At 43.1% G+C, this 15,264-nt stretch overlaps 2 protein-coding genes and 1 pseudogene across 2 annotated transcripts in view; all 3 read left to right on the plus strand.

Moving 5' to 3' along the window:
• The window catches only part of GALM (galactose mutarotase), a 109,066-nt gene extending 101,346 nt beyond the window's left edge, over positions 1-7,720 (plus strand). Inside the window, exon 8 of the mRNA XM_030920723.1 lies at positions 7,706-7,720. The gene's annotated coding sequence lies outside the window, so the exon portion shown is untranslated. The remainder of the gene's footprint in view (positions 1-7,705) is intronic.
• A 27-nt stretch (positions 7,721-7,747) lies between these two features.
• Positions 7,748-10,958, plus strand: LOC104663034 (tetratricopeptide repeat protein 39B-like). The gene has a single exon (XM_010364158.2). The coding sequence runs from the start codon at positions 7,835-7,837 to the stop codon at positions 9,551-9,553; it is 1,719 nt and encodes a 572-aa protein (XP_010362460.1). The 5' UTR covers positions 7,748-7,834; the 3' UTR covers positions 9,554-10,958.
• Positions 10,959-13,732: 2,774 nt separating this feature from the next.
• LOC104663035 lies at positions 13,733-14,746 on the plus strand (annotated as a pseudogene).
• Positions 14,747-15,264: the final 518 nt, after the last annotated feature.

Here is a 15,264-nt window from a genome sequence, read left to right on the forward strand (position 1 = left end):
CATGCTACTATTGTTAAATTTTAACAGTATTATTAGTTTAGGAAAGGGGAATAATTCATAAGCCTTTTACAGCAGTTTTCAAAATGTATCTGCATTTTCTACATTTGGTATTTCCAGATAAATATTAAAGAAAAAGTTCCCTTTTTAATCTTACTTCTCTCACCATTTCAGTTTCACTTTTAAGTCATTATCATCATTATCATCATTTGAGCTTGAATGTGAAAACGTTAAAACAAGAAAGGAAAAACAAATCTAAACCTTTTGCACATTGATCTTTTTCTTTTTAAGGCAGGGCGAGAAGTGGGCAGACCTCAGACTCCACCTCCTGGACCCCAGCTTCCCTCTCTGCCAGGCCAATAATCTATTTTTAATATAAATAAGTAGCCTATGCTAACCAATACTAGTCTTTAATATGTATTTATGTATGTGCTGTGTGTGTGTGTACTGTAGGTCAAGTCAAACAGCTATGTTCAGCTTTCTTTTCTTTTTCCACATTTCATGATTTTCTGTTTCCCCTAGAATGCTGTTAGGACATTCTGGGAAGGAAGAGGCATGTTCATAATTCTTTCATACTGTATTAAGAAATTAATTTCTCATTAGCTAAGTACTGGACAATTGTCAGTACTAAAAGATGAGAGGCTAGAGAGAGAGAGCAATAAAGAACTGCAGTGCTCTGAACAACTTCAAGAATGAAACTAGGAAAAGGAATAATGTGATGTAGGAATGCCCCACTGATACAAATACTACCTAAATGGATGGTTTAGGTGTGTAAAACAATCTAGGTAATGGTGAAGTTTTCTGAGGAATGTTACATTGTATTATGAAATGGCCGGGTGAGGTGGCCCATGCCTGTAATCCCAACACTCGAGGCAGAGGTGGGTGGATGGCTTGAGCTCAGGAGTTCGAGCCACATGGCGAGACCCTGTCTATAGTATTATTTTTTAAATAATTGTATTATTTATTACTATTATTTATTTATTTATTTTGAGACAGAGTTTTGCTCTTGTTGCCCAGGCTGGAGTGCAATGGCGCGATCTCGGCTTACCTGCAACCTCCACCTCCTAGGTTCAAGTGATTCTCCTGTCTCAGCCTCCCGAGTAGCTGGGATTACAGGCATGTGCCACCACACCCAGCTAATTTTATATTTTCAGTAGAGACAGGGTTTTTCCATGTTGGTCAGGCTGGTCTTGAACTCCCAACCTCACGTGATCCGCCCGACTCAGCCTCCCAAAGTGCTGGGATTACAGGTGTGAGCCACCACCCCCGGCCCGGGGGCTGTTTTTCTAAAGAAAGAATAAGGATATTTGTGCATAAAAATACAATAGACTGAGTCCAGTGGCTCACACCTGCCATCCCAGCAGTTGGGAGGCCAAGCAGGAGGATTGCTTGAGTCCAGTTCAAGAGCAGCCTGGGTAACATGATAAGACCCCCATCTCTACAAAACAATTAAAAAACAACGCCAAAAACAACAGTAAACAACCTTCCATGGTATGTAACCAGACGGAATAATTCTAGGACACAGTGGCGTGGGTTTTTGTTTGTTTGTTTGTTTGTTTTTGAGACAGGGTCTCGTCTCCCCCATCCAGGCTGGAGTGCGATCTCAACTCACTGCAGCCTATAGCTCACAGGCCCAAGGCATCCTCCCACCTCAGCTTTTGAGTAACTGCATCTACAGGCATGCAACAGCACTCCTGGCTTTTTATTTTTTTGTAGAGATGGTTGGGGCGGGGGAGATGAGGAAGGGAGTATCACTATGCTGCCCAGGCTGGTCTGGAACTCCTAGGCCCAGGCCCACTTTGGTCTCCCAAAGTGCTGGGATTACACGAGTGAGCCACTGCGCCCGGCCTCTTTTTTTTTTTTTTTTTTTTTTTTTTTTTTTATTTGAGATGGAGTCTCACTCTGTTGCTTAGGCTGGAGTGCAATGGCATGCAACCTCTGCCACTCTGGTTCAAGCTATGCTTCTGCCTCAGCCTCCTGACTAGCTGGGATTACAGGCGCACGCCACCATGCCTGGCTGATTTTTTATATTTTTAGTAGAGATGGGTTTCAGCATGTTGGTCAGGCTGGTCTCGAACTCCTGACCTCCTAATTCACCCTCCTCAGCATCCCAAAGTGCTGGGATTACAGGCGTGAGCCACCACACCTGGCCCCATTAATCTTTTTTAAAAAATCACATTCAAGACTGGGTGCGGTGGCTCACGCCTGTAATCCCAGCACTTTGGGAAGCAGAGGCAGGCGGATCATCTGAGGTCAGGGGTGAAACCCCATCTCTACTAAAAATACGAAAATTAGCCAGGCATGGTGGCATGCAGCTATAACCCCAGCTACTTGGGTGGCTGAGGCAGGAGAATGGCGTGAGCCTGGGAGGCAGAGATTACAGTGAGCTATCATGACATTGTACTCCAGTCTGGGTGAGACAGCAAGACCCTGTCTCGAAAAAAAAATTAAAAATCACATTCAGTTTATACCTTCCCAGTCACTATTTGTGACTGTCTGTTTTCTTTAAAACTCCTGTAGTTTATTGACATTTTATTTTTTGATAGATTTGCAAACTCAAACTGTTTCACTTCTGTAATTACATGAGCCAATTCCTTACACTAAATCTCGATAGATAGATGATATTGATAGATATAGATACAAATACAGATATAGATATAGATATCCTACTGGTTTTGTTTCCCTGGAGAACCCCAACTAATACAATGCATTATGCCATAAACAATTTTCTAAGTCATTAAATATTCTTCTACAGCAGTTTGTTTGCATAGTATTCCACTATATAGGAATCCTCTCTTGTAAGAAGTTTAGATTGCTTTCATGTTTTATGTTATAGGTAATGCTGAAGTGAAAAACAAGTCTGTAATAGTATTTGATTCTCACTACCTTCCTTAATACTGGATGTTAATTTTTTAATCTGCCAAATTTGATTTTAAAAATGGATTTTTGGGCTGGGTACAGTGGCTCATGCCTGTAGTCCCAGCACTTTGGGAGTCCGAGGCAGGCGGATCATGAGGTTAGGAGATGGAGCCGGGCGCGGTGGCTCAAGCCTGTAATCCCAGCACTTTGGGAGGCCAAGACGGGCGGATCACGAGGTCAGGAGATCGAGACCATCCTGGCTAACACAGTGAAACCCCGTCTCTACTAAACAAATACAAAAAACTAGCCAGGTGTGGTGGCGGGTGCCTGTAGTCCCAGCTACTCGGGAGGCTGAGGCAGGAGAATGGCCTAAACCTGGGAGGCAGAGCTTGCAGTGACCTGAGATCCGGTCACTGCACTCCAGCCTGGGTGACAGAGCGAGACTCCGTCTCAAAAAAAAGAAAAGAAAAGAAAAGAAAAGGAGATGGAGACTATCCTGGCTAACGCGGTGAAACCCCGTCTCTACTAAAAATACAAAAATTAGCTGGGCGTGGTGGCGGGCGCCTGTAGTCCCAGCTACTTGGGAGGCTGAGGCAGGAGAATGGCGTGAACCCAGGAGGCGGAACTTGTAGTGAGCCGAGATTGTGCCACTACACTCCAGCCTGGGTGACAGAGTGAGACTCCATCTAAAAAAAAAAAGGATATTTTTGGCCGAGCATGGTGGCTCACACCTGTAATCCCAGCACTTTGGGAGGCCAACATGGGCAGATCACGAGGTCAGGAGTTCGAGACCAGCCTGGCAAACGTGGTGAAATCCTGTCTCCACTAAAAACACAAATATTAGCCAGACATGCTGGCATGTGCCTGTAATCCCAGCTACTCAGGAGGCTGAGACAGGAGAATTGCTTGAACCTGGAAGGCAGAGGTTGCAGTGAGCAAATATCGTGCCACTACACTCCAGCCTGGGTGACAGAGAGCGACTCCATCTCAAAAAAAAAAAAAAAAAGAATCTTATATTTTTTAATTTGTATTTTGTTGATTTACAATGAGGTTGAACACTATGCTTATTGGCAATTTGTTTCTGTCCTTTGCTGATTTTTTTTTCTGTTGGGGTGTGTGTTCTAGCTTACTGATTCATAGGAACTCTTTCTACTTTAAGGACATCAGTCCTTTGTATTCACTGGTATATTTTCATGACTTTTGTAGTATTAACAGTTAAATGATTATCTTAAATTTGTTATAGTATATGTATATTGAAAATAATCATAACTATCTGGTAAATGTTAATTTAGGTTGTTTCTTTTTTTTTGAGACGGAGTCTCACTCTGTTGCTCAGACTGGAGTGCGAATGGCGCGATCTCAGCTCACTACAACCTCTGCTCCCCGGGTTCAAGCGATTCTTGTGCCTCAGCTTCCCAAGTAGCTGGGACTATAGGCATGTACCACCACATTCCTTACCTCAACTCCTGACGTCAGGTGATCCACCCGCCTCGGCCTCCCAGAATGCTGGGATTACAGGTGTGAGCCACTGGTCCTGGTGAGCCACGGTGCCCAGCCTAGGTTCTTTTCTTTTCTCTTTTCTTTTCCACTCTTCTCTTCTCTTTATTTTTGAGAGAGTCTCATCTATTACCCACACAGCTCACTGCGGCCTTGACCTCCCCAGGCTCAGGTGATCCTCCCACCTCAGCCTCTAGAATAACTGGGACTACAGGCATGCCCCACCACATCTGGCTAATTTTTGTATTTTTTTTGGTAGAGACAGGGTTTCGCCATGTTGCCCAAGCTGGTCTTGAACTCCTGGGATCAAATGATCCTCCTACCTCGGCACACTTCTACCTCTGCCTCTCAAAATGCTGGGATTACAGGCGTGACCCACTGCTCCCAGCATAATTTAGTTTAATGACTAAGTGCCAGTCATAATCAGTGGTGAAGACAGATATAAGAAACATAGTCAGAAGACAAACATTTAAAAATACAGGCTGGTGCAGCATGTCATGCCTGTAATCCCAGCACTTTGGGAGGCCTAGGTCAGAGGATTACTTGAGCCCAGACTTAAAAACTCAAGCTTGAACTCACTTGAGTTTGAGACCAGCCCAGGCAACATATCAAGACTTCATCTCTATATATAAAATAAAAGAAAAATAAAAATGTCAAATTAAAAAAAAATAGGACCGGGCGCAGTGTCTCATACCTATAATGCCAGCACTTTGGGAAGTGGAGGCAGGTGGATCACCTGAGGTCAGGAGTTTGAGACCAGCGTGGCCAATATGGTGAAACCCTGTCGCTACTAAAAACACAAAAATTTGGCAAGGCGTGGTGGCTCTCTCCTGTAATCCCAGCACTTTGGGAGTCCAAGGAGGGTGGATCACTTGAGGTCAGGAGTTCGAGACCAGCCTAGCCAACATGGTGAAACCTCGACTAATAATACAAAAATTAGCCAGGTGTGGTGGCATGCACTTGTAATCCCAGCTACTTGGGAAGCTGAAGCAGGAGAATCGTTTGAACTTGGGAGGTGGAGGTTGCAGTGAGCTGAGATCTAGTCTGGGTGATAGAGTGAGACTCCATTTCAAAAAAATAAATAAAAGGAGAAAAAGAAGAATGTCCCTTCTAATGGGCTACATGGCTTTTCCACTCAGAACTGAGTCTGTCAGATAAATGTATAATTAACCTAGCTTTTATTTATTTATTTTATTTTTATTTTTTTTGAGACGGAGTTTTGCTCTTGTAGCAAGCTAATTGGCTGTGCCTGGCCTGATAAATGCACGTTTTTACACTTAAGATTCAGTTATGTTTCAGGTTGTTAGCAACAGTAATCACTAACCTTTTAAAAGCTGGGTTAAGGCCCAATGTGGTGGCTCTTGCCTGTAATCCCAGCTTGCTATTTGTAATCGCCCTTCCATTGTACCCACTCCCACCCCAGGATCCAGGTATTTTCTACTGGGAGTCCCCAGTAAAATAAAAAGATTTCCTACCAAATACTTTATTAATGCTGTGATAACAACTATTACTATTTGAATTTCTTTTTATTTCTTTTCTTTTTTTTTTTTTTTTTTTTTTTTGAGATGGAGTCTTCCTCTTGTTGCCCAGGCTGGAGTGCAATGGCATAATCTTGGCCCACTGCAACCTCCGCCTCCCGGGTTCAAGAGATTCTCCTGCCTCAGCCTCCCGAGTAGCTGGGATTACAGGCACCCTCCACCATGCCCAGTTAATTTTTGTTATTTTTAGTAGAGATGGGGTTTTGCCATGTTGGCCAGACTGGTCTCAAACTCCTGACCTCGTGATCTGCCCGTCTTGGCTTCCCCAAAGTGCTGGGTTTAGAGGCGTGAGCCACCGCACTCAGTCTGAATTTCTTTTTCTAACAGAAACAATGCTAGGAAATCTTTCTAGGTTTATACAACTCTCTCCATGTCCAAAGTTCTATATAACTGACCATAATGTTTCATTTCATTAAAAGTTAGTTTTAGGCCAGGTGCAGTGACTCGCAACTGTAATCCCAACACTTTGGGAGGCAGATGCATGTGGATCACTTGAGCCCAAGAATTCGAGACTAGCCTGGGCAACATGGCAAAACTTCATCTCTACAAAAAAATCCAAAAAAAAAAAAAAAAAAAGGTAAGTGGGCATGGTGGTACATGCCTATAGCCCCAGCTATTGGAGAGGATTAGGTGGGAGGATCTCCTGAATTTGGGAGGCAGAGGTTGTAGTGAGCCTAGATCGCGCCACTGCACTCCATCCTAGGCAACAGGGCAAGACTCTGTCTCAAAAAAAAAAAAAAAAAAAAAAGAAAATAGAAAGCTACATACATTCCCTTTTCTGGCCAGATTCTTGTCCCCCAAGGCCTTCCCATAGAGAAATTTTACAGCTATCACAGTACAGTTCTACAACATGATCTTATGAAATTGATATGTTGGAGGAATGGTTACAAAATAATTCTTTTGCTTACAAAGGATTTACTTTGCAGTTTTTTTTTGTTTTGTTTTGTTTTGTTTTGTTTTTTTGAGACGAAGTCTCGCTCTTGTCCCCCAGGCTGGAGTGCAATGGCACGATCTCGGCTCACTGCAACCTCCGCCTCCTGGGTTCAAGCGATTCTCCTGCCTCCGGTCTCCTGAGTAGCTGGGATTACAGGTGTGTGCCACCATGCCTGGCTCATTTTTTTGTATTTTTAGTAGAGATGGGGTTTCATAGGCTGGGCGCGGTGGCTGAAGCCTGTAATCCCAGCACTTTGGGAGGCCGAGACGGGCGGATCACAAGGTCAGGAGATCGAGACCACCCTGGCTAATACGGTGAAACCCCGTCTCTACTAAAGAATACAAAAAACTAGCCGGGCGACGAGGCGGGCGCCTGTAGTCCCAGCTACTTGGGAGGCGGAGGCAGGAGAATGGCGTAAACCCGGGAGGCGGAGCTTGCAGTGAGCTGAGATCCGGCCACCGCACTCCAGCCTGGGCGACAGAGCCAGACTCCGCCTCAAAAAAAAAACCACAAAAATACAAAAAAACAAAACAAAAAAAAAAGAGATGGGGTTTCACCATGTTGGCAAGGCTGGTCTCAAACTCCTGACCTCAGGTGATCTGCCCACTTCGGCCTCCCAAAGTGCTGGGATTACAGGTGTGAGCCACCGCGCCCAGCCTGCAGTGTTTTTAAAAAACCATTTTTTCCTCATCTATAGTTGAATTTAGAAATTTTTTAAAAAGCATGTTTTGTTTAGTACCTTCCAAATGATTTGAACTTTTCAGAAATGCATCTTCTGGGTGACTAAAATTATTTTTTATTCCCCCCTTGTCTGACATAGATGATAATATCCTAATGCCGCACCTTACAGATAGTTGTTTGTTTGTCTCTATTTTAACAGCAACACCTCAGACTGAGCTTTGTGTGGAAGAAGTGACCTCAATCAGGAGATCAGGAGCTACCCTGATTACAACCACGTCACTCCACTTCCACTTCAGATATTTCTCATCTGTAAGTGGGGAAACAAATAATGTCACTTACTCTAAGTAAAATAAAAAGTAATCAAGAGGACAAGTTTGAAGATGCCTGTGAAAGTATCCCTGTGGCAACAACGATGAATCTACCATCTTCCTTGGAAGAATGCACCACTGGATTGTATTTATTTCTAAATAATAGATTCTCAGATGCAATAAATCTCATTCATCCATGGTCTAAAAACAGCATGTACCATTCCCTAATGTATGGTATCCTTATGGTTGTCAAGGCCGTACTGACTTTTGAACCACAGGATTTACAGATTGGAATGATGGCTACAAAGGATGCTTTGAAAACCTGTGACAATTTCCGGAAAAAACCTAAAATGACATTGTCTCATCTAGTAAGTAGACAGGGAATAACGGCTATCACAGAAGAGGAATTGCATGCAGAAGTCTGTTATGCTGAGTGTTTGATGTTGAAATCCTTTATATCACTTATACAGGAGGAGAGCATGCTTGCTTTTCTTAAAAGCGGGATCAGTGTTGGGTCAAGTTACCACATATACAAAGACTGTCAACAAGTATTAACACAGATCCCTGACAACCAAAGCAAAGCCCACAAACACCTGGTTGGAGGTATAAAATTTGGACTTGGAGCGTTCAATTTGATGTTATCACTTATGCCACCAAAGACACTTAAACTACTCAATATTATTGGATACTCTGGTGATAGAGAAGTAGGCTTAGCTTTGCTTCATGAGAGTGCATCTGGAACCCATATAAATAATATCTTAAGTCTTTTGATTCTACTCTTTTATTACAATTATGTCTATGTAGCTTTTGGTGTTGAAAAGGTTTACAATTCTGCTACAGAGGATCTCTTCCTAGTCTACCTCCAGAAATTTCCAAACTGTGTCATATTTAAATTTTTCCATGCACGTTCTAGTATGTTGAAAGGAAATTTTGAAAATGCACAGTTAAAATTACAGGAGTGCATTTTTACTCAGAATGAATGGAAGCAGGTTCATCACCTCTGTTACTGGGAATTCATGTGGTGCCACATTTTACTGCAGGATTGGAGGCAGGCTTACCACTATGCCAATCTACTGTCTCAACACAGCAGATGGTCCAAGGCAATATACGTGTACAGTAAAGCTATCACACTGGCTTTGCTTCCTTCTGATTTTGTGAAATCAGTAAGTGAGGATATGAACTCTCTCTTCTTAAGAGTGGAAAGCCTGAAAATCAAATTTTTAGGCAGTGCTGTGCCAATAGAGAAGTTTGTTGCAGAGAAGGGTCAGCGCTATGGCACTACAACAGGCTGGTTTACAGCCCAGCCCCTTCTGGAGTTCATATATGCCTGGAGTGGTTTCCTAGTCATGAGCAGAAAGAATGAGCTTATTTCAAGCTGGCTGTCGATAATCGACAAAGGAGAAGACCTTTTACAAGAAAATCCACATAAAGTGTATGGCACAGATGACATAAGTTTATTAAATTTACTGAAAGGCCTATGCCTGAAACACTTAGGCAAATATTCAGAGGCTGAGTATTACTTTAATTGTGTCATTCAAAAGAAGAAATTATTAAAATATGACCACTATTTGGTGCCATATACTTACTATGAACTGGGAATCTTACACTATCTAAAAGGAGACTATGACAGTGCAACAAAAAACCTAGACAACGTAAGAAATTACAAAGACTATTCCATGGAAACTCGATTACAGTTTAGGACTCACATAGCACTTGAACAAATAGCCAGAGAAAAATGACTTAAACACAAAGTGTGGTTTTGTTTAGTAGAGGTGAAATATCTACAGTGAGCAAGTAATTAACAGGTAGAAAAATCATATCTTTGCGGAAAAAATTCAAGAGGCGGCTGCCAAGAATCTGATCAGTAATAAGAAAGGGGTGGGCAATGACTTTTCCCTCTTTCTTTCTCATACCTATAAAATGCGATGTCTTAGAGGCAAATGAGGTGAAGCACATTCTTGAAAACGAAAAGGCAAATTATGTACATTAAAAATAATTCTCTCCTATGTTATAAATTCATCAATTATGTTAGAGAACATTTTCAAAACCTCAAAAACATTTTTAACATCTCACTAGATGATTTATGCAACTCACTATGCTAGGAATCCCAGTGCCCTATACGTATTTTTATTGAATTGTTTTTCTCTCGGCCTTAGTGCCATCTTCTTGGAAACCTTTGTGCCATGAGAGCCAGGTGGAGGAAGACGTGAATGCACAGGCTGAAGTGTAAAAGAAGAAAGATGAGGCAGAAGTCCAAGTCAACCAGTAGCTTGTGTACCCAGAAACATCGAATGCCAGAGGCTGGAGATGCTGGTACAAGTTGTTGGACTGCATGCTGCTGTCTAAGTGGATCTAGAGCTTCCATCACCATCTGATCACGGAAACCACCTCTGATACCCATCTTGCTTGTAACCAAAACAGCCCATTTGGTTCTTTGTCCTGGAACTGTGACATTCTGTACTATTTCTCTGTTCACTTGTGGCCGAGTATAACAAGCATACAATAAATCACCTCTTCTGCTGTCTTAGCTGAAGAATGAAAAAATTTTAAAAAAGACAAATTTCCAAATGATGCACCGAATGGCACAGACTCTGAATGATTTTCCATTATACACAATCATTTTTATTGGCTTTTTATACCAGAGGGGCTTGTCCACCCTGTGTGATCAATAGTATTTCTTACCCTTTTTTAGTAAGAAGCAGAATGTGAGTTTATAATTTGCCACAGGATAGAGAAGAAAGCCCTCTCCTTCTTCTACACACACATAAACTCTTTGAAGATAACTGGGAGAGGCCGAGAAGATAGATGCAGTGGTGGTCAGAGGAAAAGTTTTGTTACCATGTAATCCTCCCTTTAGTTGTCCTCCCTGAGGTGTAATTCTTAATAAGACCAGCTCTTCAACATAATTAAACTGATGGCATCTATCCATTGTGGGTGGGTTTATCTGAGAGTAAATAGCAGCTGTAGGGATGGGGCTTGGTATTGTTTTACTTGCCTTAGGGATAAAAAAAATGACCTAATTTCCAAGTCATTAAGTCTGGCTAAGTGTGTCTTCCTGGTAGTCACCCTTTGAAACAGAAGTTGCGCCGGGTGTGGTGGCTCACGCCTTCAATCCCAGCACTTTGGGAGGCCGAGGCGGGTGGATCACGAGGTCAGGAGATCGAGATCATCCTGGCAAACATGGTGAAACCCCGTCTTTACTAAAAAGTACAAAAAATGAGCTGGGTGTGGTGGTGGGCGCCTGTAGTCCCAGCTACTTGGGAGGCTGAGGCAGGAGAATGGTGTGAACCCAGGAGGCAGAGCTTGCAGTGAGCGGAGATCGCGCCACTGCACTCCAGCCTGGGCACAGAGGAGACTCTGTCTCAGAAAAAAAAAAAAAAAAAAACCAAAAAAATAAAAAAACCAGAAGTTGCTAGAAAAGCGTAGCTTGCTAAAAACACATCAACGAAACATGCTACCTTAATACTTTGGGTATCCAAACAACCAACTAAGACAAGATGAGGAGTTGGTATTTCAAGATTTAGCGATGTTTGCTTTTTAAAACATTAAAAATTAATCATCAATTAACAATAGACTTTAAAGTGAATACTTATGCTTGAGCTATTCTTTATTATTTAATTAGTATGGTTATAGTGGTTAAGAGGGCAAGTTCTGGACTGATTACCTGAATTTGTATCCCAGTCCTGCCACTAACTAGCTGTGTGTGGCCTTGGGCCTCTGTACCTCAGATTCCTTGGCTATAAAATAGGGTTAATAATAGTATCTGTCTCGTGGTTTTGCTATTTTAAGATTGAGCTAATAAACATTATTGTAATTACTACTAATACTGCTACTACATTGTTCTGCAGTGGAGGGAACTTTCTTTGAAACAGCAAAGGTCCTGTCGTTACTTGCTTTGTCAATCTGAAATTCGACCTGTTAATTTACTTTTTCTGTTCTGTTTATTTTGGTCACTTATGAAACAAGAAACTCTCTGCCTAAATGTTTTTGTGTTTTGTAAAGTATTTCAACTTCTTCCAGTGAAGAGCACATTTATTAATTGCTTAAACAAATATGTATTGAATGTCTACTGTATGCAGGTACTGAACAGTGCTGAGGATATAAAGTTGGTTTCTCTTCTGAGGGCCTTATTAGGGAGATAATTTAGAAAAGGATTTTGTTTGGCCAGGCACGGTGGCTCACACCTGTAATCCCAGCACTTTGGGAGGCCGAGATGGGTGAATCACTTGAGGTCAGGAGTTCGAGACCAGCCTGGCCAACATGGCGAAACTCCATCTCTACTAAAAATACAAAAATTAGCGGGGCATGGTGGTGCTCGCCTGTAATCCCAGTTACTGGGGACGCTGAGGCACGAGAATCACTTGAACCAGTGAAGCGGAGGTTGCAGTGAGCCAAGATTGGACCACTGCACTTCAGCCTGGGCGACAGAGTGAGAACCTGTCTCAAAAAAAAAAAAGAAAAGAAAAGAAAAGGGTTTTGTTTGGGTGGAAACACTCAAAACACAGGGATTAAACGGGCATTAATTTGCCCCAAACTGAAATCTGAAGGTAGGTAGTTCAGGTCTGATAGTTCATGGCTCTTTTGATTTTTCTTTTATCTTTTTACTTAGCATGTAAGCCTTCTCATGCATGTCTCCTCATGATGGAAAGAGGCTGCCTCACCTCTAGGCCTTATGTCCAAGTCAGGCAGCCTGGAGGAAGAATGGTAAAGCGACAAAAAGATCTTTCTCCTTCGTAGGAGGTTTCGCCTTTTTTATTCCAGAAGGGATGGGCTTCTTAGAGACTTCCATGTGTATCTCATTGGCTAGATGTATTCATATGGCCAGTCCTACCTGCAAGGGAAACTGAAGATTTTTAGCTTTGAAGCCTCATAAGAAGGTTGTGTGAAATGGTTAAGTGAACCAAGCTACATACAGCAGCTGCCAAAACACATATGTCAATAACAATAAGCTACCAAGTGGTATCAAGGGACATAGTTAAAAAGGGTAGTAGGCTGGGCGCGGTGGCTCACGTCTATAATCCCAACACTTTGGGAGGCCGAGGCGGGCGGATCACTTGAGGTCATGAGTTCGAGAAGAGCTTAGCCAACATGGCAAAACTCCGTCTCTACTAAAAATACAAAAAATTAGCCGGCTGTGGTGCCGGGCACCTGTAATCCCAGCTACTTGGGAGGCTGAGGCAGGAGAATCGCTTGAACCTGGGAGGCAGAGGTTGCAGTAAGCTGAGATGGCGCCACTGCATTCCAGCCTGGGCAACAGAGCAAGACTCCATCTCAAAAAATGAAAAATACAATAAAATAAAAAGGGTACTAGGTGGAGTTTCCAGATAGCTGAACACATAGAGATTCCTGGAGGGTGGTGCACCCAGGGAGGACACAGATGCTCCATGTCCCGTCCCCCATCTGCATTTCTTTTCTTTTCTTTTCTTTTCTTTTCTTTTCTTTTTTTCTCTTTCTTTCTTTCTTTCTTTCTTTCTTTCTTTCTTTCTTTCTTTCTTCTCTCTCTCTCTCTCTCTCTCTCTCTCTCTCTCTCTCTCTCTCTCTCTCTCTCTCTCTCTTTCTTTCTTTTTTTTGAGACAGAGTTTCACTCTTGTCGCCTAGGCTGGAGTACAATGGCATGATCTTGGTTCACTGCAACCTCTACCTCTCAGGTTCAAGTCATTCTCCCGCCTCAGTCTCTCAAGTAGTTGGGACTACAGGTGCACACCACCACGCCCGGCTCATTTTTGTATTTTGTATTTTCTGTAGAGATGGGGTTTCACCATGTTGGCCAGGCTGGTCTTGAACCCCTGACTGCAGGCGATCCACCCACCTCGGCCTCCCAAAGTGCTGGGGTTACAAGTGTGAGCCACTGGGCCTGGCCCCCCATGTACATTTCTTCATATGTATCCTTTATAATATTGTTTATAATAAACTGGTAAATGTTGGATCAGGTAGTAATTCATATAGGAGTACTGAGCTTGAAAGAATCATAAAGGCCCAACATGCAGAAGAAATAGAAGCCAACGGCATTGATGTCACTGCACTTTTCTTTTCAAACCATGAAACAAAGATGCTCTGATTAATTTTCTAATGGAGGCAGCTGCTGCTACCCTTGCATTGCCATTTTATTACTATCACATTCCTGACCTGACAGGGGTAAAGATTTGTGCTGAGAAGCTGTTTGATGAGATTCAGCGTGAGAGCCCCACTTACTTTTTTTCCTCTTCTTTTTTGTTTTTTTGAAGACAGAGTCTGGCTCTCGCCCAAGCTGGAGTGCAGTGGCACTATCATGGCTCACTGCAACCTCTGCCTCCTGGGCTCAAGCAATCCTCCCACCTCAGCCTCAAGAGTAGCTGGGACTACAGGCATGTGCCTCCACACCCAGACAAAATGTTGTATTTTTTGAGGGGACAGGGTTTCACCATGTTGCCCAGGCTGGTCTGAAACTCCTGAGCTCAAGTGATCTGCCTTCCTTGGCCCCCAAACTGCTGGGATTACAGGTGTGAGTCAGTGTGGCCGGCCAAGAGCCCCACTTTGTAAAGGCTGAAATTCAGTGACATAGATCTCAGACTTCAGGCAATGTGTTGATCAGGATCGCTAGCAACAGTTGACCTTCCTATTGTGGATGGATGAGCAACTGTTAAGTGCTCTGGTGATGGGAGCAACTGGAGCAGTGGACAGATTTATATCCACAGATTTATCAACTTTTTGGTCAAACTAGGTTTTCTAGTGTCACAGATCAAAGCCATCATGACTCTCGTCCCTGCAGCGGAAGTGGGCCCACCCCATCTTCCGCTGCAGAAAGGCTCTAGGGAGTTCACTGATAGTGCTGAAGTTAAGCTAAAAAGCTTGGATTTTTTTCTTTCACTGGTTTAAAAGATGGAGACTTGGAAGCCTGTAGCCAGTGCCGTCTGTCCAGTCAGGGTGTGTACATTAAGACATCATCCACCTGATATAATGCATTCTTTTCTCAGGGACTTTTTAGAAAAACTTGAACTGAACTCTCTCCTAGCAAATGAAATCTCACATCAATCAACAGATATTTAAGTACTTACTATGAGTCTTTTTTTTTTTTTTTTTTTTTTTTTTTTTTAAGAGACGGAGTCTCGCTTTGTCGCCCAAACTGGAGTGCAGTGGCCGGATCTCGGCTCACTGCAAGCTCCGCCTTTTGGGTTTACGCCATTCTCCTGGCTCAGCCTCCCGAGTAGCTGGGACTACAGGCGCCTGCCACCTCGCCCGGCTAGTTTTTGTATTTTTTAGTAGAGATGGGGTTTCACCTGGTTAGCCAGGATAGGTCTCGATCTCCTGACCTTGTGATCCGCCCGTCTCGTCCTCCCAAAGTGCTGGGATTACAGGCTTGAGCCACCGTGCCCGGCCCTATGAGTCTTAAAAAGGTTTATTTTAGGTTGGACACGGTGGCTCATGCCTATAATCCCAGCACTTTGGGAGGCTGCCTTTGGGAGCTGGAATT

The sequence above is a fragment of the Rhinopithecus roxellana genome, chromosome 17, assembly GCF_007565055.1.
Source record: "Rhinopithecus roxellana isolate Shanxi Qingling chromosome 17, ASM756505v1, whole genome shotgun sequence".
Classification (NCBI taxonomy): Eukaryota; Metazoa; Chordata; class Mammalia; order Primates; family Cercopithecidae; genus Rhinopithecus; species Rhinopithecus roxellana.

Excerpts from the sequence above, each read along its gene's own strand:
- LOC104663034 (XM_010364158.2), top strand. The coding sequence starts at position 7,835 with ATGTCACTTACTCTAAGTAAAATAAAAAGTAATCAAGAGGACAAGTTT.